Source organism: Sturnus vulgaris, chromosome 4 (assembly GCF_052056855.1).
Source record: "Sturnus vulgaris isolate bStuVul1 chromosome 4, bStuVul1.hap1, whole genome shotgun sequence".
Classification (NCBI taxonomy): domain Eukaryota; kingdom Metazoa; phylum Chordata; class Aves; order Passeriformes; family Sturnidae; genus Sturnus; species Sturnus vulgaris.
In genome coordinates this window covers 29,565,454-29,587,967 of record NC_142246.1, presented here as the reverse complement: position 1 = coordinate 29,587,967, position 22,514 = coordinate 29,565,454, and the positions used below count along the sequence as shown (strand labels likewise).

At 38.6% G+C, this 22,514-nt stretch overlaps 2 protein-coding genes across 31 annotated transcripts in view; one reads left to right on the top strand and one right to left on the bottom strand.

Moving 5' to 3' along the window:
• The first annotated feature begins 8,487 nt into the window (after positions 1–8,487).
• LOC106851455 (general transcription factor IIE subunit 1-like) lies at positions 8,488–12,891 on the top strand. Its single transcript, XM_014873401.2, has 4 exons — positions 8,488–9,856; positions 11,134–11,335; positions 11,849–12,075; positions 12,465–12,891. The coding sequence occupies exons 1-4, from the start codon at positions 9,412–9,414 to the stop codon at positions 12,857–12,859; spliced, it is 1,269 nt and encodes a 422-aa protein (XP_014728887.2). The 5' UTR covers positions 8,488–9,411; the 3' UTR covers positions 12,860–12,891.
• A 2,886-nt stretch (positions 12,892–15,777) lies between these two features.
• PCM1 (pericentriolar material 1) overlaps positions 15,778–22,514 on the bottom strand; it is a 40,149-nt gene continuing 33,412 nt past the window's right edge. For all 30 annotated transcript variants that reach the window (XM_088163468.1, XM_014873494.2, XM_088163441.1 and 27 more), the window contains 8 exons: positions 22,169–22,228; positions 20,825–20,963; positions 19,957–20,102; positions 18,968–19,043; positions 17,770–18,020; positions 17,450–17,542; positions 17,213–17,336; positions 15,778–16,110 (listed from right to left, as the gene is read on the bottom strand). In XM_088163468.1, the coding sequence (XP_088019594.1) occupies positions 16,085–16,110; positions 17,213–17,336; positions 17,450–17,542; positions 17,770–18,020; positions 18,968–19,043; positions 19,957–20,102; positions 20,825–20,963; positions 22,169–22,228 (915 nt within the window). In that variant the 3' untranslated portion in view covers positions 15,778–16,084. The remainder of the gene's footprint in view (positions 16,111–17,212; positions 17,337–17,449; positions 17,543–17,769; positions 18,021–18,967; positions 19,044–19,956; positions 20,103–20,824; positions 20,964–22,168; positions 22,229–22,514) is intronic.

Here is a 22,514-nt window from a genome sequence, read left to right as displayed (position 1 = left end):
GTCCATTTTTAATCTCAACTATGAATATTGAATCTATGTAAATCAAATATAACAATGCAATTTAAATTAGTGAAAAATGCATGTGTAAAATGCAGCTCTTGGGCCATTTGATTCATAAAAGACAATTAAACCACGTTAGATGTTGCAGTCTGTACTGCAAAGAGCCCATCACAGATTTCTGAGTGCACACCTCAACCTGGTAGGGGATTGTTTGGATTTATGTGGAGTGAAGTTGTGTAACATAATCAAATTACTTGGTAATTTAAAAATCAGTTTACTTGCTTAATTAGTCTTGTCCCACTTTAGCATATGTAGAACAAGGTAGTGTAGACTATTTACAGTTATTAAGTAATGTCCCTTGTGTAAGACAATCCACATTTCCACACTTGAAATTGTTTACAATTGCAAAAGGACAGCTAAATTCCATGGATGTCTGTCCAGAGCCTGAATGCCTATGCTGCTATTGACTAAAAAAAACGAAGCTATTTATAAACAAAACCCCCAACAACTGTTTTACTGTGTCTGCCTTAATATACAAAAAGTGATGAAAGTGATTAATTGCTTATTGATTTAACCTTCACCTGTCAAGTCTGGAAGTTTTCTCAAGCCAGACAAAAAGTTTGATATGCTTTTGTTGTGAAAAACAATCAAATTGTTGCAAAAAAAGGTCAATATGTGAGCAACAAGAAAAACATACTTTTTGATTATTACTGCATAGCCTAGTTCTAGAAAAACCAGCCTCAGTCTTAGCTGCTAGCAGATTTACTATTTATGTAAATACAAACAGTTAATCCAGTTTACTGTAAACTAGATTAAGTAAGGTGTTACTGAAGAGACCAAGCTGTTTGGGTGCCAGAATTTAAATGGAAAAAAAAAAAATTAGCCAAGAAAATTTTTCACCTTTACAGTTTCAGAAACCCATGCAATGAAGCCTCATACCATTTCAGAGGAAGAAAGAATCTCATCTCCCATGTTAAAAAGCAAAATTTTGGCAGTTAATGAGGACAGAAGAAGGCAGGAATTGGAATCTTATCAAAGTCAAGCAGTAGTTCTGGAACACACATGCAAGTGAGTTTGCTTTAGAGTCAATTATAAGTCCAGGCTTTGCTTAGAAGCAAAACTCCAGAGCAGGGCCCGTAGATGTCCCTGGATTACCTGCAAGGAAAGCAGCAAGAGTAAATAATATATTTTCACTGGACTAAACAGGCATGATAGAGAGTGGATAGACAAGAAGCAGGTGAGAGCTTCAGGCAGGCTCCATAAAACTAACAACAAAACACTCCTTCCTCCCAGCACAAACATGTGTCCTGCTTTCACACAGCCAGCTCTTTGGGCTATAGGTGCAAGGAGAAAGAAATGCAAAGAAAAAGCTTGGATTTCACTGCAGTGGCTGGCAACAGCAGCTTATGACAAGATCCTACTTATGGCATGGATCATCAGATGAATTCTCCTACTTTTGGAGCACCAGAAGTGTTAGTGAGAAGGGCACACCCAAGCTCTCTGAGCAATAAAACCTCTTATCCTTTGGACCAGAAGAACAAGATGAGCCAGGAGTAATGCTCAATCAAAGACACGGAAAAAGCCACAGTTTGCCTTGGAAAGAAAAGTCAGATATTTATGCATTTTGTAAGAAGCTGCCTTTCACAGCTAAAGAGCCTGGAAACTGGACATACCAGTTGGCTAAAGGCTGTGATCTAGAACCAAGCAGACCATGTGGTTGTTCCCTTGGGCTCTGCCTACCAGTTTCTCAGACCATTGTAACTTGGCAGACACAAAGATTTTAAAGGCCCTTTGTAACTATGTCTGCTCCCACACAGTTACTTATAGGAGAGGACAATAATTAAAAAGGAGCTAGCCTGTTTACATAGCAAGAAGCACTATACTCAGGACATTTTCTGATCTACAGCACTGAATTACATTAACACTTTATGGGACAACCTGAGTCTAATTTGTTTTGCAAAGTTTTTCTCCTAGCTCAAGGGTCACACATAAGCAATAAAAGGTTCCCAGTGAGACTGCCTCTGTTGGAGATTCTGCATTTAAGGTAACTCCAGTCTTTGCCTAATGTTTTGTACTATTAGTCTTGTCTTTCTTTTAAACTTGCTAAGTTTTCTCTATTTGGCAGATACACAGTGTAGAAAAAAAACAAACATCCCTAGTGTTTTTTTCCTCTTTATATTTCAGTGAAAATGAGTAATCTCAGTAAGAAAGATTTTTTTTTTTGTCTGCAGTAAAAAAGATTCGATCACAAGCACTGGGTTGTAGCAAAGTCCTGCACTGCCATCTTGTTTTTAAAGCAGAACTTAAATTCAGGTACCCGGAAGTGTTTGGATTAGACATAGTCTTTTCTCAGGCTACACCCACCATCTGAATTGCACCAGTATTTAAACCTATGAGTAGTTACATATAATTTGCATCAGCTTAGTTTCCAAAATGCTACATTTACATTCCTGCAAGAGAAATGCACCATCCCCTAAGAGATGGAAACAGTTCTATTAAGACACCCATATCCAGCTCCATGAACTTTCATCCTTTCTGTGTGAACCAAGTGGGAAAAAGAAGTAAAAGTTACATATTATCTCAAGCAACTGTTCTTCAGATTTAAAATCAAGATAAGTTGCGTTAGAAGTATACTCAGGCTGTAAGTGTCCAGAATCATAGAAACCACTCATTGCCCTTTCTTTTTCAGATACAGTCTCTTTGTATGATCCCAAAATTCCCTTTAAGAGATCCCTTGTTTCACTCACTGCACAGGATGGACTGTGTTCCTGTGAAGAATGAGAACGATATAAAGAAGCAAGCTATTCCAGTTTTCAAGACATCTCTCTTGCAAGAGAAGGGATGATGTTACAGACGGGACACATCTCAGTACCTACTGGGTCCACTAAACTCTCACCCCAGTTCTGCCAGGTGCTGTAGGCAGTAGGTTGTGTCTGGCTGCTACCCACTCTGTGATACCAGGGATTGTATTTTGGAAGTACTGATCACAAAGGCAATTAAGATGCAGCTATGCTGCTATCATATAAAGTACTGTAAAGTGAATACTAAATTCTTTACATCTCAGTTCAGGCTCTCAAGACTATCCAGCAGTCTTGATTTCAGACTCTGTACCTCAGAGCTCCATATGTAACACAGGCAAAATGTTCCCTTAATTTTCTCATTATTAGGAAGATAAACTAATGCAAAAAGGCTAAAGCTGTCAAAGAAAGTTGATTTAGTTTGATCCCAGTAAGCTTTCAAGGGTCATGGAAAGGAGAGCACCATAGGGCAACTGATAAAAAGTGAATCACTTCAGTGCAAGGTTTGGACGGTTCACAAAATAAGCAGGGCTCAGAGCCACACACTGCATGCTGAACATAGACACCCCCATGTTGGCTGAGGCACTGACTTTGTTAAAGGGAAAGCACAGGGAAAAGAGGAGAGATGTGACTGTGTAGTTAATAGCCCTGTGAGCACAGAGCAGCAGATTACATACTATTACATTACTATGATTCTGCTGTTTTCTTTTTTTCTAGTGCTTGAGTTGTTGGAGCTAGACCAATCAAGATTTTACTTTTTAAACTGAGGGCTGGTATAAATTGATGAGGAGAATGAAAGATATAGGAGATTGTGGCTTCCATGTGTCTGTGTGAGAGAGAGAGACAATAAAGGAACTTGAAACAGATCCCATTTACTCCAGGTGTGCACCACAACCTCCCACCATGCCATCTGCACCAGCCTCTGCTCTGCCAATGGGTCAAGAGTACCATATTTGCTTTCTGAAGATCTTCCTTTGCCCCTCAAAGCAGCAGCCCACTAATTTTCTTCTCCAACCTTTGATCAGACTCTATATTTATTTTTTCCTCCTGAGACTGCTCAGTTGATTATCTGCCTCCTTTCTATCAAGTAGCCTGCAAGTGCAGTGCATGCCCATACCATTCCAGATAAACATCCCAGCCACCCAAATGGGTTTGAAAGGAAGCCAAGTAACTTTGCCTATCCCAGTCTCAAGCTCCTACTTTCAATAATGTCTGTGTTACACAACATCACAACAACATACCAGCACAAACCCTGCTTCCCACGGCCCTTGGTGCCAGGGCTACCTGCAGTCTGAAATACCTTCTCAGACCACACTTTATTTTTTTCCTTTTTTTCTTTTTGGGTTGGCTCTGAGTGTACAGAGCTAACTAAGCACTCTGTCTGCTATATGGGGGTAAGCTGTCCTTGCCAAAGGAGCTGTCAGCCACAGCATGACAGGTGACAGCTGTTTCCTGTTTCTGCAGTGTTGCCAGCCACACCATCCCTCTACTTAATTTAGAAAGCTGTTTTGTTGTCATCTGGTTCTACAGGTCCACATGCAGGCTGAGGGCTGTGACAGGAACAACAGCACTGAGGTTACACGACACTTTCCCTGTTCAAACCACTGAGCAAGGAAACCCACAGGAATTGCTTATTGTAAACATTTCCCACAGACTAAACCCAACAGGTAGCAGCAAGCAGTCTTGCTCCCCTGCATTTTCTAGTGTAACATGACAACAAAGGAGCATGCTCAAGAACCACTCTATGGAATGAGGTATGTCTCTTATATTTTACCCTGTGGACATTCTGCATATGCAGTTGAAGATTTATGCCAAATATGCTTCTCAGCTCTGAGTATCTGCCAAGTGGATTCTTATTAACGGGGGAAAAAAGAGAGCAATAGCAGAATTCTTCTCAGCATAAGGGATGAAACCAATCTCTACTGCTATAAATTACAAGCAAGACCAGAGCTAATCTCAAGAATTTTTTTTACAGTCACCTCTTCTTGCAGTTTCTAAAAAGCAGTCTCAAACTTTTTTTTTAAATCTGAATTCCTGCTTACAACTGTTAAAATATGAGAGTTTTTTTTCTGGTACCCACCAATTCTAAGAGGCACTACCTTCTGTAGTGACATTACCAACGCCAGTCCCACAATCTGTCCTTTGCAGACAAACACCCACAGCCTTGAGTCCTCAGTGGACTCATGTGCCTGGTAAGTCAGGGAGTCAGAAATCCAGCAACCAAGAGCAGTAAGAAAAGCACAATACATGCTGCAATGCATCTCCAAAAAGTAGAGATGTAAGTCACATCACTACAAAGCATTAGCCTCCACTGTGCGTATGTAAAAAACAATTCTGAAAGAGGCACAGGTTTGAGATGAAATGTAATGATTGCAATCCTAATAGAATTCAGTATTTTATCTCTACTGTGCAATGTCTGTCAACCTTAATTCAAAATTGTTTTTAAACAGAGATGTCTAATCCATAAAATAGAATCTAGAACTTTGTCTTCTAGAAAAGTATAGTGAAAAATTGCTCTCTCTTTCCTTTTGAAGACATAAACCACCTAAAAGGATTAATAAGTAAAAATATGAGAACTAGTAAGCATTCCAGTTTTTCCTTTAAGATATTAAAATTTCCAGTTTGGTTCAGTTCTGAAAGCTTCTAAACAAATTATGTAAATTATCTAAATACTTGGTTCACAACAACAACAAAAGGAGTTAATGATGATGTTACTTTTAGTCTTCTAAAGTTATGCTAATGAAAATACTAATCAAAGATTGCAGTCACATTTTCAGTCCTTGCCTGTTGTAGGTGGATTTCATGAAGCAATAAGATTTATAGCTTCATCATGACACAAGGTATATAAGGCTGAACTCATTCAGCTGCTAATGAAATGTGATCTGGGGACTCTTGCATCAGCTGGGTGATGATTAGGGCTTATCACAGATAGGTCTAGGAAAAGGCTGGGAAATACTTAAGCTTGTTTTGCAGTTACTTTGAGCTCTTAGGAAAGGAGCAATTTCTCTACAACATCAACCGAAGTTTTCTGCCCATACAAGAGAGGTAATGATGAGGTTTTTAACTGATTTGCAAGTTATAGGGTTATGTGAAGTCTGATAAAATCCTATCAAATCTTTCTGGTTTAGTGCCTTTTGAACTGTGAGATGGGTACTTTGTCTTTTTAGTCAGTTAAAAAAAAGTTAATTAAGCAACTGGCTTCAGAGAAACCTTGCAGAACTTGCTCATCTATGATGCCTCTTGACTTGAAATCCTGCTTTTAATATTTGCCTGCTGGCACAACAAGCAACTCTGTGTAGGTTTCCCACAGCAAAAAGGGGATCGTAAATGTAGCTTCTGCTTATAGGAATGGCTCCATATAAACTATAAGCAGAAGGGCTACTCAAATATTTAAGTTACTGAATAACTTTTAAAATAATCAATGCAATAAGAAGGTAGTTCCTACCCTCGTAAAAATACTTTAAAGCAGAAGTACAAAGTTGAACTCTGACTTCTAAAATATCTTGTCCATTCATGCTATCAGCTGGGGAAAAGAAAAAGGGGGGAAAAAAGCAATGTGCGTAGTAGAATACGTGCCTCCTTAACACAGACTGTAGCTGAGCTGCAGAGCAGGTTTCTGTTTAAAGCACTTCTCACTGCAGAGGGCTCCACACTTCCTATGCCTTTCCTTGGTAAGGATGGTCTCCAACTCCTCTTAAAAGAGAACTGCTGCCTATCAACTGGAAACTACACAATAGCTTTTAAAAATAAGTAATTTTTATGAGCTATGAGATGTTAAATTGGGTGATTAAACAACTGAGAGGTTTTTCAGAGCGGATTGGAGAAATAAAACATCAAATATAGCAGAGCATGGTAGAAAAAGCTTCCCTCTGTTTTTATTTTAACTAATTTTTATTATAAAATACATCCAATTTTTATTCTTTTGTAGCCTAAAGGAAGATCTCTTGAGGTGGTTGTTTTTTCCATGAGTGTCTCTTATTCAGGTCAAATTCAGTCATTTTTGTAAAGGAAAGCCACTTCCTTTTCTATTGAACCAAAGGCTTGCATATTTAAAATTGCCCTGCAAATGGACAGTGGGTTCTATGGATTTGCTTTTGAAAAAAAGCTGCTTATTTGTATCCCAGAATGTGCTAATGATATTTAAAGTATGTGTTTAGGTATAGCAGGCAGAAAGGTTAGGCTTTGTTGCATGAGTGTGGTGGGGTTTTCTGGAGTTTGTGGGGTTTCTGAGTTTGGTTGTTTGGCTTTTTTTCTTTCCATGACTCTTTTACATGGTTGTAAGACTGTGCCTGACAAGCTTTTAACATCAAAATGCTCAGAAACTCTTCAGAGTAGTGCATGCCTCACAGATGCAAGTGTGCAGTGCCAGTCTGAGACAAGGAGTCATCCAGAGAACTGATAGGTCAGCAAACCTCCTGCTTACCGTTCAGGTCCTACTTCTTCCCTAATGACGTTATCTACTTACCATACTCCCTTTGAAATAATTTCATTCTGTATTTGACTTAGAGTAAGAAAAAAGAGTCATGAGAGCTGTACCTAATACAAGTCCTTTAAGTGTCAGCATTCTGCTGACATATTTGCCAAGAATTAGATGAATAAACAGTCTTGTTCTTTTGCTTAATACTGCCACAATCCAACTGGAGGTCATATGACACTAACCCACACAGAGGGTACCCTGTGCTTTCTGAGATGTATCCCAGACCAAGGCACATGAGGGGTAACACTTCAGATAGGGAAGCTGGGGCTGCCCTTGGTGGGCCTCAGGAGGGCTGGGCTGGGTTGCAGAATTCCATGGTGGCTGCTTTCCTTTGGGCCTGTACTGGAGGCTGCAGTGCCTCCATTCTGTGGACTCTGCCCCGTGTGGAAGGACAAGGCTTAGTGCTCTCCAGAGCACTTCCCTGAGGAAACTCAAAGCCATGCTACTCTTCTCTGGAACTGGCTGAGGACATTGTCTATCCTTTCCTTACTGCTAACTATAATGTACTGCACACAAAAACGTTCAAAATTAGGCCAGAAAGAGAAGCATAAGTTAGCATATTTTTCTGTGGATTAAATTTGTTAAACCCCTTTTGAGGATGAGGGCAAAGGAGAAGTGAAAGAGTGACATAAAAATAATAACAACAAAACCAGCAACTTTTAAGAAGTGCTTATTCATGAAGGCTTTTGTCAAAAAGCACAGAAATGCTGCTCTTAGTCTGAGAAAGATTGTCAAAGAACAGACTGACATTGCCAAATCTTCACTCCTTACTGTTGTTAACTCTCTTGGAACAGAAGAATTTAGGTTAGGAAGAGGATCTGGAGGCCATCTGGTCCCTTGCTCATGGCAAAATAGCTCTCAAAGCCTCCTTCAGCTCTTGTCCTGTTGAAGTAGAGAGACTCAACCTCTCTCCTGGGCAGCTCATTCCAGTGTTCCCTCACTTTTCCTGTAGGAAATTTAGGTCAGTGTGGTGCTATCAATTTTAGGGTTTCCAGACTCAGACCAGCAGGTTTCCATTGTTGTCTTTGTTTTCCATAAAGTGCACCGTGTGAAGTGCAAATTTAATTAGGGCCCAAGTACTAGGCTAGTACAAGTGATCTTGTTTGTTTAACCAGGATTTCTGACCAAGGTTCCCTGGAAGCTCTGATAGCAATATGCAGTTACCTGGAGCTTTACTACCCTCTGCAGTGGGTGCCAGGGCTGGATGTAGTGTGCTATAACTTTCCATCCTCTCCCAGCTCAGCTCCTGAGCCAGTAGCTACACCAGCCCTCTGGCTGTGCATGTCATGGCTCATTGCAAAGCAATCTGGCTAGAGGCAGCAGTGTCAGATACTACTGTAGGATTTTAACATGCCCCAAAGAAGGGAATTGAGATGTAGCTTTGTGGAAATATACCTTAATTTTTTCTTCTCCCTCCTTAAGAAACAGTTAGGACAGTTGGACTAAAATTAGTTGCATTCTCGTTAATGAGATTAGGAATATGGCTAGAAGTCCTACTTCTAGAGGAGAAGCACACCAAGAGATAAAATGTGCTACCCAAATACCCTGGGCTGAGGGAGTGCCAGATAACTTGGAGCATCCTGTGCCCCAGCTTTGCAAAATCTTTGATCACAGCAGCCAGCAGAAATATCACAAAGCATGTGTGAACAGGTGCTCAAATGCCTCTTGTGGCTTTGCCTCTAAGGCAGATACAGTTGCAACTAAGATTTCTTGTCCTGAGCTTTATTTTTGAAGGCTTTATTTTTACTTCTGCTCTTACCTGGCTGGCTGTGAATGCAAGCAGGCAGACCTAGACGTGCAAGTTAAATATCCTGTCTTCTGAGAGGATTATGAACTTCCTCTAACATGTTTTCCTAGATATCTTCTGTTGCTTTTTACACAAGACGATATTAATATTTCAGGTGTAACCACTGTACTTCAAGATTAGGTAATTTCTGATACCTATTAATACCTTAGCCATCCCAATGCACGTTAAGGATTTTACATTCCTCTATTCAGTGAAGACTGTTGCAGAAGTGCAGCACAGCAAATTACATGTTTCACACCTGCCTGTGAGGGCTAAGAAGAGTTCACTGCAGCTCACTTCCCTTCTCTTTGTTGTACAGCACTTTTCTACTGACAGTGGCTCAGCTCCTGATGGAGCAAAACACTCCCAGCGAGGTGCCGGCAGCCCTAAAGCGCCTGGCCAAATACATAGTGCGTGGTTTCTATGGCGTGGAGTGTTCCCTGGCCCTGGATGTGCTGATCCGCTACCCCTGTGTGAAAGAGGAGGACTTGTTAGAGCTGCTCAAGTACGAGCGGAAGCAGCTGCGCACTGTCCTCAACACGCTCAAGGCAGACAAGCTGGTGAAGCTGCGGATGCGAGTGGAAACGGGGCCTAACGGGAAGAGCACGAGGCACAATTACTATTACATCAATTACAAGGTGCTGGTGGATGTGGTAAAATACAAACTGGATCATGTACGCCGGAAAATAGAAGCGGATGAGCGGGATTCCACTACCAGATCCTCTTTTAAATGTCCATCTTGCTCTAGCACGTACACGGACCTAGAGGTCAATCAGCTCTTTGATGCATTTACAGGTGTGTTATTTATATTGCTTATTTGCTGTTATTGTAAAGAGAGCACAAAATTGTTTCCTAAGCAAACTTTTCAATAAAAGCATGTTTGTCAGAATATGCTTCTTGTTTGCTGGTGGATGAGGCTTTGGAATGGGGGATGCTGGGAGGCGAGGGTAAGAGAAGTTCTGCCTCTAGAGAACAAGCCAAACAAAAGGAAGCTTAATCTTGAATGTATGAGCTGGGGTTGAGAATCAGATTCCAGGCCTCAGCTTTGCTTTGAAACTGGTTGAATAATCGTAACTCATCCAAGTCTTGTGAGTCTCACTTCCTCTTATGGAAATACAAACACAGTACTGTCTTTACTCTGTTTTGAATCTCTTAGGTAATCCATTTGTGTGGTCAGTCTTTCTGATGGAAGAGATGGACAAGATGGCTACAACTGTTTGCAGCCACCTACTGTAATAAGCATCTTGGAGCTCAGTGGCACCAGAGCATAGCATAGCACCAGTTCTGTCACTCCTGGGCTGGGAAGTTCAGGCTCCTCATGGGTCAACACAACACATCCACAGCAGAAGTGGTTTCAGAGCTTGCGAATTTTTCTTCTCTAAAACCAAAATAACTAGAGTATTATTTCAAAATTAGTCAAAATGGCATCATAGTGCAATACATTACTCAGAGCACAGCTACTGTGTTGACATCTGGGTCATGGGATCTGCAAAGGATGCCAGAGCTAGGCAGAATGAGCTTTATATATGACTAACCTGAAATTCCAATGGTGAAATTTGTGTTCTGTCAGTTAGCAAAATCATCCCCTTCTTCCAAATGAAAAGACCCTGTTGACTTATTGAAATGCAAATATTGAGGTTGGTGATATATTTTCACAGAATAAGCTTGAAGTTTTGTTTGTTTTCCTGAAGACATAAATAAAGGGTTTTAGCATATGCCTGGACTCTGACTCTGGAACAACTAAAGCCAGATGCTACTTATGCTTGAAAATGTCTTTTCTTACATTAAGAACTGAGAAGGTAAGACTGGAGAAGAAAAAAATAAACTGATGATAGTACATGTCTGTCCAGTTTCAATTTCTCTCCTGAGACATTTCTCACTTGCATAACAAGCATATAATACCAGTCTGTCTCGAGTTTGCCTGTAGAATTGAGTTCCCTTAGTTAATGTGAACAAATGGATAAAGTCAGAACGTCTGGGTAAGTGTCCAGGCTGTGGACTGTTTAACAAGGTACTGCTGATCTTTTTGCATTCTATGAACATGAGCATTCCCACTTTGGAAAATGTTGCAGAGACTTTCCGCTGCACTTACTGCAACACTGAAGTAGAGGAAGATGGCTCAGCATTTCCAAAGCATGATGCTCGAACCTTGCTGGCGAAGTTCAATGAGCAGATCGAGCCTATCTTTGTGCTGCTGCGTGAGACTGAGGATATTGTGCTGCCCTATGACTTGTTAGAGCCTCAGCCAACAGAAATACCAGAATTAACACAAAGGTATGAACATCACCCTAGAACTTCTGTTCAATGCAAATCCCTCAACAACTTTACAGTTGTAAAATCTTTAAAATACTGAACTTGCAGCCTATGTTCTCCATTCTTTGTTCAGTACAGTCTGCTGTTTAATGAAGCCCTTAATATCGAAGGCATCCTAAATTATAGCTATACCTTTTTAGTTTTTTGATACATTTTTATAAGCAATTTATTTCCCAGATTACTCCTTCACCTAATGTTCACAGCCCTTTGTATAAGAAAGTAATGTTTCTCTATCAAGTGTGCTTCATCCAGAGCTGCACTATGAAGAGACCTTGAAAAAAATCAGTGGTTCAGAACCACTTGCCTCTGAGAGAGGTAAAAGGGGATGTGAATTATTAGATTGTTAAAGCTAGTCTGCTGACAAAACATGGTTTTGGGGTTTGTTTTTTTCTGATTGTTGTTGTTTTTTTTAATGGGAACTGGAAGAGGTTCTTGCCTGAATTCTACCTCTTCAACGTTCGACGCCTCATTCAGCTTTGATCCGATGTTGGGCTCAAGTGTTCTGGAATCCTGCAGCCACACTAAAAAATGGGAACACAGAAGTTCCGCTTTTGGCCTTACATACACCCAAAACTTAACTATTGATGTCCAAGACCCAAAGCACGAGAAGAAAAGAAGAGAAAAAGCAACTGAAAAGCAACCTATCTGGTTGTCACATAGCACTGTGGAAGGAGCAGCAACAGCCACCAACAATGGTGTTGGTAAGTTTAGTGAATTTACAAATTAATTCAGCAGCTTTAGTGCAGTTAAATATAGCTTTCCTAATGAAAATGTAATGAGCTTGGCTTAGAAGGTAGTGTTTCAATTCTGTGTTAGTGGTTCTCAGACCTTAGTTTCCAAATCTAGTTTTAAGACTGATTGAGGTTATAGTCCTAAAGCCAGAGGTCAGGTGGGTCCTGAAACTTCTAGCTTTAGCCATGAAGTAATTTTAGTGGTAATCTTTACAGTGGAAAGCTCTCAGAAATGTCTGTACTTTCAACAGAATTCTAATGTGGGTAAAAAAGATGCAGAGTAGAAAAAATCCTCTGTATAGGATGGCTGTGGTAACTGTAAATGATTGATCCCTCTAACACTTAGTATTGTGTATCAGGAGTAAATGCTTCCGAAGAAACTGAAGAAATTGTTAAAGAAACTGTCACTGATAATGAAATCATTAAGACTCTTCTGATCCATGAATCCAAGTCATCATCTAGCACAGACCAGGCTCCCGTTGTCAAAAGCAAACTCCATGGATCATGCAGTGATAACAATGAGTTTGAAGAGGATGCCAAGCACTCAAGAGGAGCAGGAATGAAAGTAGCTGGCAGCAACTTTGAACAAGAGGAGGAACAGGAAAGTCTGGGTCCTATTTTAATGGTAGCTGGCCAGCCTTGTTCATATGGCGAAATTAGTGAAAACCCAGAGCTTGTGTCTCGCATGACAAATGAAGAGAGAGACACTTATATAAAAGTAGGACAAGAAATGTTCCAGTCTGTCTTTGAGTAACTACTACTGTAGGAATATCCAACCTTATATAGAATGGGTGAAGGGTTTTGACTTATGTTCTTCAAAGTTTACAACTGAAGGGTTTTGTTTGAACTTGCTCTTAAGCAAGATGGTAATCCTGTAGTAGGTAACTACAGTTCAAGTATTATCATTGCAGCCACAGCAAGTGTTGTTTGTTGTTGTAATGTTTAGACTTTGTGGATGATGTAATTAGTTTTGGAGCATGTATCATTTCAGGACGCATTTGGATCTGATTAAAGTAACGTTTGAAAAGCAGTGATGCAATCTATAGTAAGAAATAAATTAGTCCACCTTCCTCCCAGAAGTAAGTTACTTCCAGTAGTGAAAATGAGTCCAAATCCAGTATGACTTGCTTTCATTCCATACACGTGTTCCACTGGTTTGCTAGGTCACTCACTGTACCACAGTAAAGGACAGGTGTCCACAGCAACCTTCTCCTAAGGGAACAGCTATTACTGAATTGCATTAGCAACAGATGAAAAGCAACTCTGGGCTCTGAACTTTCATCCTAAGAATAATTTTTTACAATTCTTTGTACTCAGGGCATTACAGAACCATCTTGAGTGATGAACTGTGGGGGCACTGGACAGTAAAATGTAATATTTCGTTTTGGTCCAGATCAGTAATAGAGCGAGCAATGTATCAAGCACAAGACTCTGCTTCTCCTATCTCACTCCCACACTCCCCAGTGTTCTTTTTATGCAATAAACAAATTCTGCTTGAAATGAACTGCATGAGTAGAAGGACTGGCATTAGGCATAAGTGAGAGTTTAACTTCAGCAGTTCCACTACTTGAGCAAGAGATAATGAAAGCAGACTAGAAGGGCACAAAGCAAAGCACAGGAGGCTCCCTCTGAATGTTAGGAAACACTTCCCTGTAAGGGTGATAAACACTGGCAGAGGTTGCTCAGAGAGGTGATAGTCCCACCAGTAAGATATTCAAAAACCACTTGGGCAAACAGCTCTGAGTGGCCCTGCTGACACAAGATGATTTCGAGAGATCCCTGCTGACCATTCCGTGACAAAACAGTAGAGAGAAGGTATTACTAAAGAAATACCATTTCAATGCATTTTTCATATATACACTGTTGGTTTTGACAGGTAATTTTCACTAGCTGGTGAGGGGCTGTTTTGAATCTGTGCTGAAAAGAAGTGCTGGTAACAGAGAGGTCTTCTCATTATTGCTGAGCAACACTTGCACAGAGTCCAGACTTTCCTGCTCATTACCCTGTGCCCCCAGCGAGAAGGGGACATGACGAGAGCAAGCTGCCCCACGCTGACCAAAGGGCTATTCCACACCATAGGGCACCATGCTCAGCATACAGAGCTCAAAGAAGGAACAGGGGACAGTTGGAGTATGCCATTTTCTTCCCAAGTCCTTGTTATGTATCATGGAGCCCTGTTTTCCTGAAGAGGGCTAAACACCTGCTTACCATTTTGCTTTGCTTGCATGTGTAGCTTTTGCTTTACCTATTAATTTTTCTTTCAACTAGGAATTATTTTGTTTTCACTCTCCCCACTTCTCTCTCTGATTCCAGTGGTTGATGAATGAGCAACCAGCTGCTTAGTGCTCAGTTGCTGGTTGAGGTTAAACCCACCATTCCAGAGCAAGAATTCAGGACTGGGGTGTGCTCAGGCTCTTTCCTGAGTTTAGAATTTAATGATTCAATATATAAACCAGCCTTATTTCAAATCTGTACACATAATCTCACTCTAATTTATAAAAAATACCCTCTTTTAAAGTCTGAATGGTTCTTGGGCTACATTAGTAATTAGAACTCTCATTGCTTCAGTTTCACAGTTGCCTTTGTCATAATGTATTTCTTTGGGCCTCAAAATGGTAAAGTTTTTTCTGCCTACAGCAGTACCACCAGTTTATAAGCCTGCAGAGTAACTAAACTATCTTCAAACCTTTTGCTAATCTACTTTTTTCCTTGGACATGAGATGCATGTGACAATAATCTGCCAACTCAAAGTTCATTCATAAAACCTAGAGATACTCCAAACAAACTAGAAAAAAAAAATCACAGAAGAATTACATTCTCATTTTATTTAAACTTCAAGCATATTTAGGCTTCACCATCACTATACTGTCTCCCACAGTATATAGCCACATTATCATACTAACCTCAAAAGGAACACAATCCTGAATTAAAGATGACCAGTGCTTTTTAACTACTTTCAGAAAAGCCTTGTGTTTAAGGTAAACAGGATCTTTATAATGCAGCAGGTCTGCTGAATAAGATTCTTGTAGTTCAGTTTTATGACTTGGTGTTTTTAGCAACTCTGAAAAACAGAACAAGGTTTTCCAATCTACTCTTCTGTAATTCTAATTCCACCTTTACCATGAGACTCCAGGAGGTGCTGAGTTCAACTGCTTTTCAAAAACATTAAATGTAGTTTCCTAAATTTCACTACAAAGTCAAACACTTTAGAACAGATTCTCCAGACCTTCAATTGTAGCCATTTTAAGTGTTAGCTATGAAAAGACACTAATATTTTCAGACCGGTTTAATCCTTTGAACATCAAAAGGATTCAGCAAAAGCAGAAAAATACAGCTGGTTTCTGCAGTTAACTACAAACCTGGGGTATTCAACATCACCTCAGATAAATGTGATGATAGAAAGGAATTCCACAGGCCATGAACAGGAACGTTTTGTAACAGACAGGCTATACTTTAGGGTATAAAGACAACATGTAGGTATGTACTGTGTCTATACCTTGTATTTTCAGATGATGCAAGAAACCTGGAGAATTTCTTGTCCCAGGAAAATTAGCAGTGTTTCTTGTAGGAGAAAAGCAAACTGCTACAAACATGCCAACAAGTCAATTAACTTCTGGCAACAAACTCAGCATACCGGTTTGTAAGCCAAAGAAAATTTTTCAAAACAGAAAATTTACAGACAAGTCCAAACTTTATTTAAAACTACCATTTTGAACAATTTTAAAATTACCAAACAAGTCACAATAAAAAATAAAAAATTAAGACAGAAGAAGAACACTGCAGCAAAACTGAATAGAAGTGGATTCAGTTTCAGCTGTTTAAACTGCCACAGGCAGAAGATCACATACCTATCCTAAGAGGCAGTGTGTTAAAAATTTTACATTTTTATACACTTCCAGATTTCTGGGAAATTAGTGCTGATCTTCCATATGCATTTGTATACATAGAGTTTATAAATGCAGACATCTTCGGGTTATTCTTATGCATTTTGAGCTCCGAAAGTTTCTGTAAAACAAGAATAAAATAACTGTCTTACATCTAACAAAGCATCAAACTACTCATGACCATGTTTCAACTGCTATTTCATCCTCACAAACATTTTCAGCCATGACTTACTTTAACAGCTACAGCCATCCCCCCATACACAGCTTAAGAATGGCTTAGAGCTAGCTACAACTTTAGTGTGGTGTGGCATTCCTGGTCAGACTGCTCCCACAGCAGGCCTGGGCATCAGGATTCACCAAATGGGCACAAAAGGCTTGAGCTGGCAGAGCTGTGACTGAAATGGAAGGAAAGATGCACCTTCCCTCACATTTTGTTCTGGAAAAAAAAATTTGTGCTGCCACTGCAAATGCATTAAATTTAATTATATTTAATCTATTTAATTATTTCTATTAATCTGTTTAATTATACTATTTGAGGAATTGGAAGAAGCCAAACTAGCAGAAAACTGCTACTATCAGAATACAGAGTTCATGCCTTTGTATATGCCATTACTGTACACTCCACTGGAGAACTACAAGTCTAACAATAAAATAGAAATCTTTAATACTGTAATTTTGTCTCAATATTATAGAAAAAACCCCCCAACAATATTTTTTTCTCTGACCTGCATTACCATTAAGTTTTTGTATCTGCATAAAAAACATTCCACGAAAGTGAAAAAATTTATTGCTATCATACACACTGGAACTTTTTTCTACCACACGGTATACTTCATATGAAAAATAATTTCTTTCTCCCTGAGATGTTTTACTATTCTGAAAAGTCTCTTGAATGTTTCTATAACAAAAGCACTGAGGAGTCTGTCAGGAAATTATACTGAGTGCTATTAAATCAGATAATAGCAATTATAGTTTACAATATTATTAAACCCAAGCTTGTGTAACAAGAAACAAAAATACTGCTTTGGGTAAGTTTCAAAACCATTATGTTGTGGCATGCACTTTAAATATGTTAATTTTTATGACTTTATCAGCCACAGAATCTAAAAAAGTATCTAGAAGGGAGATGGACACAATAACTGCTTACTTCAATCAGTGATATTTAAATTCTAGCATTCCAGAGTGCCTTCCCAATATGTGTGCAGAATAGAGAAAATAATTACCAGGTTCCTTCAGTGTTTGGCCATCTCCTGCTAATTCTTGATCTTGAGCTCCGCCTCCACCCAGTAATTCATCAGACAAACTCTTGGTTTGGGCCTCTGTTTCCATTTTCTTCATTAAATCTGCCTTTGTAACAGAAAAAGCAAATCTCAAAATTCTGGATAATTCTTACTGATGGTAACAGAGACATTTAGGGTATGCACTTCTAAACAACAATCTCACAAATAATAGCAAAATACCTCTGAATACACAGCAAGTTTGAGGGGCAAGTCTTCAACTTTCACAAAGTCGTCTTCATCAGATTTTTGACTTACATTTCCAGAACCAGGTTCCTGTTAATGAAAGTTGTGGTTATTTAAGAATTGCTGATTTTGTTTTCTTTCCACTCCAAAACTATTAAAGTACATAAAAAACCCCCAATGTGCATATCAAATCTGTAGATGGAAACAGAAAAAAGCAAATTTGCAGATGGAAAAAAAGACTGCAAAACAGAAATAACACCGAAGTAGAAAAAAGCTTATCATTTCTCTTGTCTGCATCTTAACTGAAATATACACACATATTCATTCACTAGCACAGGTGACTCTGTATCAGGGCTGCCAGCCATGGAGCTTTCAGAACTTGCACCAGATTTGTTTTCTTCACATGTAGTATCCTGTGGTTGAGTTTCATTCACTGCTAAAGATGAGCTTGATCCTTCTGTTTTCACAGTGGCTGTTATAAAGGATTCTGGGGTATTGACTGTTAAAGCTGGTGTATTCTCCATGACACTGAGGTAATGAGGCACAACGGCAGCCACATCTTGTTCACCTAAAACCACAGAATTACATTTTTAACTAGGCAGAGATAATAAAATATTCTGAGCATACAGATATGCCAGATTATTATTATTCTTTTAAAAATTATGATCCAAAGCTACAAATGAGCAATGAAAGTGAATTATAGTCTCTTAGACCAACACAAAGCTGGACTGAAGTAAAACATCAGTTATCTGTACCCTTACACACTTAAGTATAAGCAATTTATCCCATGAGAGTATGTGATTTGATTTCTGACTCAAAAGTGTTTTAAAAGAACCCACAAAAAACAACTTCCAGAACACAAGTGACCTATTATAAAACATTCATTCTAGGTATGAGGAGATATTAAGGAATTTACTGTTCTATACTCTATTTTGCCACTCTAATATTGATTTTTGGTCAGCAAAAAAAGGCCAAGAACAAAACTAGTGTTTGCAACAGAAAAACACAGGAAAGGTGTTAGTAACAACAGCTGCACTAGAAATAACATTCATACAACCCAGTAATGATCCCTTCTTTCCATAGAAAACAATTTCTTCGCTCTTAATCAGTTACACTACTCATAGAAAAAAATTAAATCATTTCAATAACTAGTAAAACAGTAGCAGAAAAAACAAGTACAAGACAAATCTAAACATCAAAACACTGTAACAAACATTAATTCTGATAACAGTTTTGTGCCAAGAGCTGCAACAATCAGCTAAAATTCTTGCTCATGTCAAGCATCAAAACCACATCTACCTAAGTAAGATTATTCCATGTTTCCTCTTTAAAAGCTTTATTGTGTCAATATCAACACAGGTATATCCAGGCAACTGATACAGTTCTATGAAAAAGACAGTCCAGTAAATCTGATCATCTTACTCTTAATTACACAGGTACTGTCCAAGACAATTCTCACCATATGCAAATTCATATGGAAGTGTTAGTCTCTCAGTTACCGCATATTGGGCTTACCTTTAACATTAACAGATTCTTGCTCTGATGACACAATCTCACTGCTTTTTGCCTCACTCAACTCTTGGTTTGAAGTCTATTGGGGAAGGTAAAAATGAGAACAAAACTTTACTGAGCAGCTTCATAGTTTATTGGCTAATGTACTAGCTCCGTGAACATTGGCTAATGTTCACTTGCTCCGTGAATTTGTCTTTTCAGTAGTTTGAAATAAAGACAGCAAGTTCCTATTTGGCAGCTAGTCAGCAACAGTTTACAAAATCTTTAACACTGATAGGGATGTTTTATCTGAACTTTTTTTTTTTCATTTCAGTAGTTCCCATGTAAACTCTTTGGCTGCACTTAAAACATCTACTGTTTTAGCCTTTAAAGTAAAATGTTCCAGTTACATCCCTGCCTAATGTTAATACCTGTTGAGCAAACCAAAGTTTCAATAGATTGTCAATCTTATTAAATATGTAAAGAACTGACAATTCTCCAAAACCAGGCCACACATATTTAATTGTTTTTAAGAAAACTAACAGTGAAATGACAATCATACCCAATAACATTTCACCATTGTTCCAGAAATAATTATCACAAAAGGGAGGGAAGAAAAACAAAAGACATGCTAGAATACAAGAGTGAATTACTCCCAATTAGAACTTAATCTCAGCAAACACAGAGAAAGAACTACTTAAAGCTTTAAAATTACGCTCTTTTGAAAGTTTAACTTCTCACTTGCAGCTTAACATTTTTTCCTCTCTCATAGCAGATGTAACCATCAGTTTTGTCTCTGTCAGCCCATCCACTTTGGCATCAGCTGTAATAAACTTAGGCGAGGAATGCTACATTTTGCATGTAGCAGCTACTGGCATCATATAACTTATTGTATTATTCTTTTACTTTCAACAGTACAAAAACAGTGAACATGAAAAAATACACATATAAGTATGTACTGAAAAGCTGTGCACTGGCAAAGCTTTGCACTGCTTTTACAATTTTGACAGTACCTGTTCATTTTCAGTTGTTTCACTGCTGGCTTGTAGCGATGTTTGCACATCAACAGGTCCTTCCTCAAATTCTATTTCTTCATCTTCATTCTCATCTTCTCCACTGCCATAGTTAGTCAGAGCTTGGGTTTCTGCCTTTGATAAACCTAAAGGCAAATCAATGTAAAACCACCTTTGAATTGCCACATCTTGCTGGGGAATTGAATGCAATGATACCCCCTACTTCAAAGCATTCTTTAAGATTAAGATATAGTAACTTAAGATACAGAACTAATTTTCAACGATCTCAAAGAAACACACTTTTCAAATATGTTTCACATCAGCTATATTATGAACAAACATCCCTGTACTGGTGTGAAATGTCAAAGTTATTAAACAAGTTGGTGCAAAGAATGTAAATGGTAAAAGAATCCAAGTCAGAAGTAGTTGGTGTAAGACAAAAAAATAGAACAAAAAAAAAAAAAATATAGGCAAGCTTTACTTTAAAGTAAAAGCACATTTTAAAAAGCCGTGTTATTTAAATGAAAAACTGCATAAATTTTGCACAGCTTTCGCATCATTCAGGCTAAAGGCTGAGAAACTTGGAGTTAAGCTGAGATAGAATGTGTAATTCAATGAATCTGTTTCTAATATATTTTTACAGATCTACTGATTGTGAAAAAAATGAGCTCCTCTAATTGGAATATTTAGCCTTTGACATAACACTAGGAAATACAGTACTGCAAAATTTTCACTGACAAAGGACTGACTATAAAATCTGCGAGTCAAGGTGTTACACAGCACTACTTCATGCAAATCCTGTTGTAAAATTAGCTGGTCAAAACTACAGTGGAAACACTGAATAATGAACTATATAAAAGTGCCTTACTTATTGCCACTGGACCTCTTTCACTTTCCTCATCTTCCTCTTGCTCAGATGCATCAGATCTAATACTTTCAGGTACTCCGTTACCAGCACACGCTTCCGAGGCCGGTACTTGTTTAGCAGTTTCAGTCTCATCCTTGTCCTAAGAAAACATGGAATACTGTGCAATTTCGTTTTTATCTAAAGACTGCACTAAAGTTTCTGCATAAAGGAGTTGTTTCTCAAAAATTAAAAAGTATTTACTGAAAATCTGTTTAAGTAGCCCTTATGGCCTTGAAATGAATACAGCAGAACAATACTCCTAGAACAGAGCATCAGAACTTCCTGTCGTAGATCACGATCAGAGATCATGGCACTGTTCAGACACAGCTTTCAAAGACCTAATAACTACTGAGTATGTCATTATCTAAAAAGGTTGGCATTGGATCAGCATGCTAGGCTAAAAAAAAATCCTTTAATTAGATTTGTAATTATCAAGAAGCCAGATACACCTGCATTGTTACCTTCCAGCAACCTCCGTGCTCCTCCTAAATGAGGAGTAAAAATATTCATAACAGCAGCCTCTTATTTCTTTAGCAATATCTCCTCAGCAGTCTCCCTGCTAAATAATTTGCTAAATATGCTGAATGAGAAAATTCTGCTCTTCCTAATGAACCTCAAGTAAAGCCCTGAGTTTGGCTCCAAATCCTGAAAGGACTCTTCTACACTACAGCAACTGTAACAAGTGATGTACAACTTCCTACTTTTACTTCCAAAGCAGTGCCCTAGAAGAAAGCACTGACTCCACTCCCACACATGCCTATTCCCATACCTATAGTCATTTCTAAGAAAGCAATCAACATTCTGCTTGGTATATATACCTGTATTATTCCTTTGGCTGGAGAAAGCTGAACATTTCAGCAGAACATTATAACTTCATACATAACACACTTCCCCATATCAGTGGTTTTCAAAAGAAACTTGAAAAGGAACAAATTCTGAGCACTAACATTTCATACTCAGAGCACAGACACACTTGGACTCTGAGACCTCAAATACCACATGTACCAATTCAGAACATCCACCTTCTCCTGAAGATGCAAAATAAATCAACTTATTCCATACCATTAAAAAAGAAAATGTCAACTAATAAAAACAGTTAAGCTGCCTTAGAAATGGTAATTATAATCTACTTTGTTACTTTGATAAGGTAAATCACTGAAAAATAACAGAAAGGAGATTAATAAATTTCTAAAGACTGGAAAATAGGCTGATAACAGACACTTGATTCCTATGACAGACAACAGTAAGACTAAGTGACCTACAAACTTATATGAGAAATAAAGACATTGAAAGGCATACACATACTTTGTCCTCATCGACATCTTCAACAGAAGAACAAACATCCACCTGGAGACCTTTCTTTGCCTAGAAGAAACACAAACTGTCTTCAATTCTAAACTGAAATAACTTGGAAACACTGAAAGCCAGGTTGAAATGCTAATCTTACTAAGAATTGCTACCTTAAAACAGCAGGAAGCCACAGGGACTTTTGTACACACTGATGTCTTCAAAATTTCAGAGTTGCAAAGCATTAAAATCTGTGCTAGCCCTTCTAATTTCAACAATTATGTTTATATTGGACTAATCCTACAGTCTGTGGTTGACTCATATCTAGCATATAGAATTAGATACATCACAGCAGGGTGTTGAA

Coding starts and splice junctions, on each gene's coding strand:
- LOC106851455 (XM_014873401.2), top strand. CDS start 9,412: ATGGAGCAAAACACTCCCAGCGAGGTGCCGGCAGCCCTAAAGCGCCTG. Junction 9,857..11,133: donor GCTCTTTGATGCATTTACAG/GTGTGTTATTTA, acceptor AAAATGTTGCAG/AGACTTTCCGCTGCACTTAC. Junction 11,336..11,848: donor ATACCAGAATTAACACAAAG/GTATGAACATCA, acceptor CGCCTCATTCAG/CTTTGATCCGATGTTGGGCT.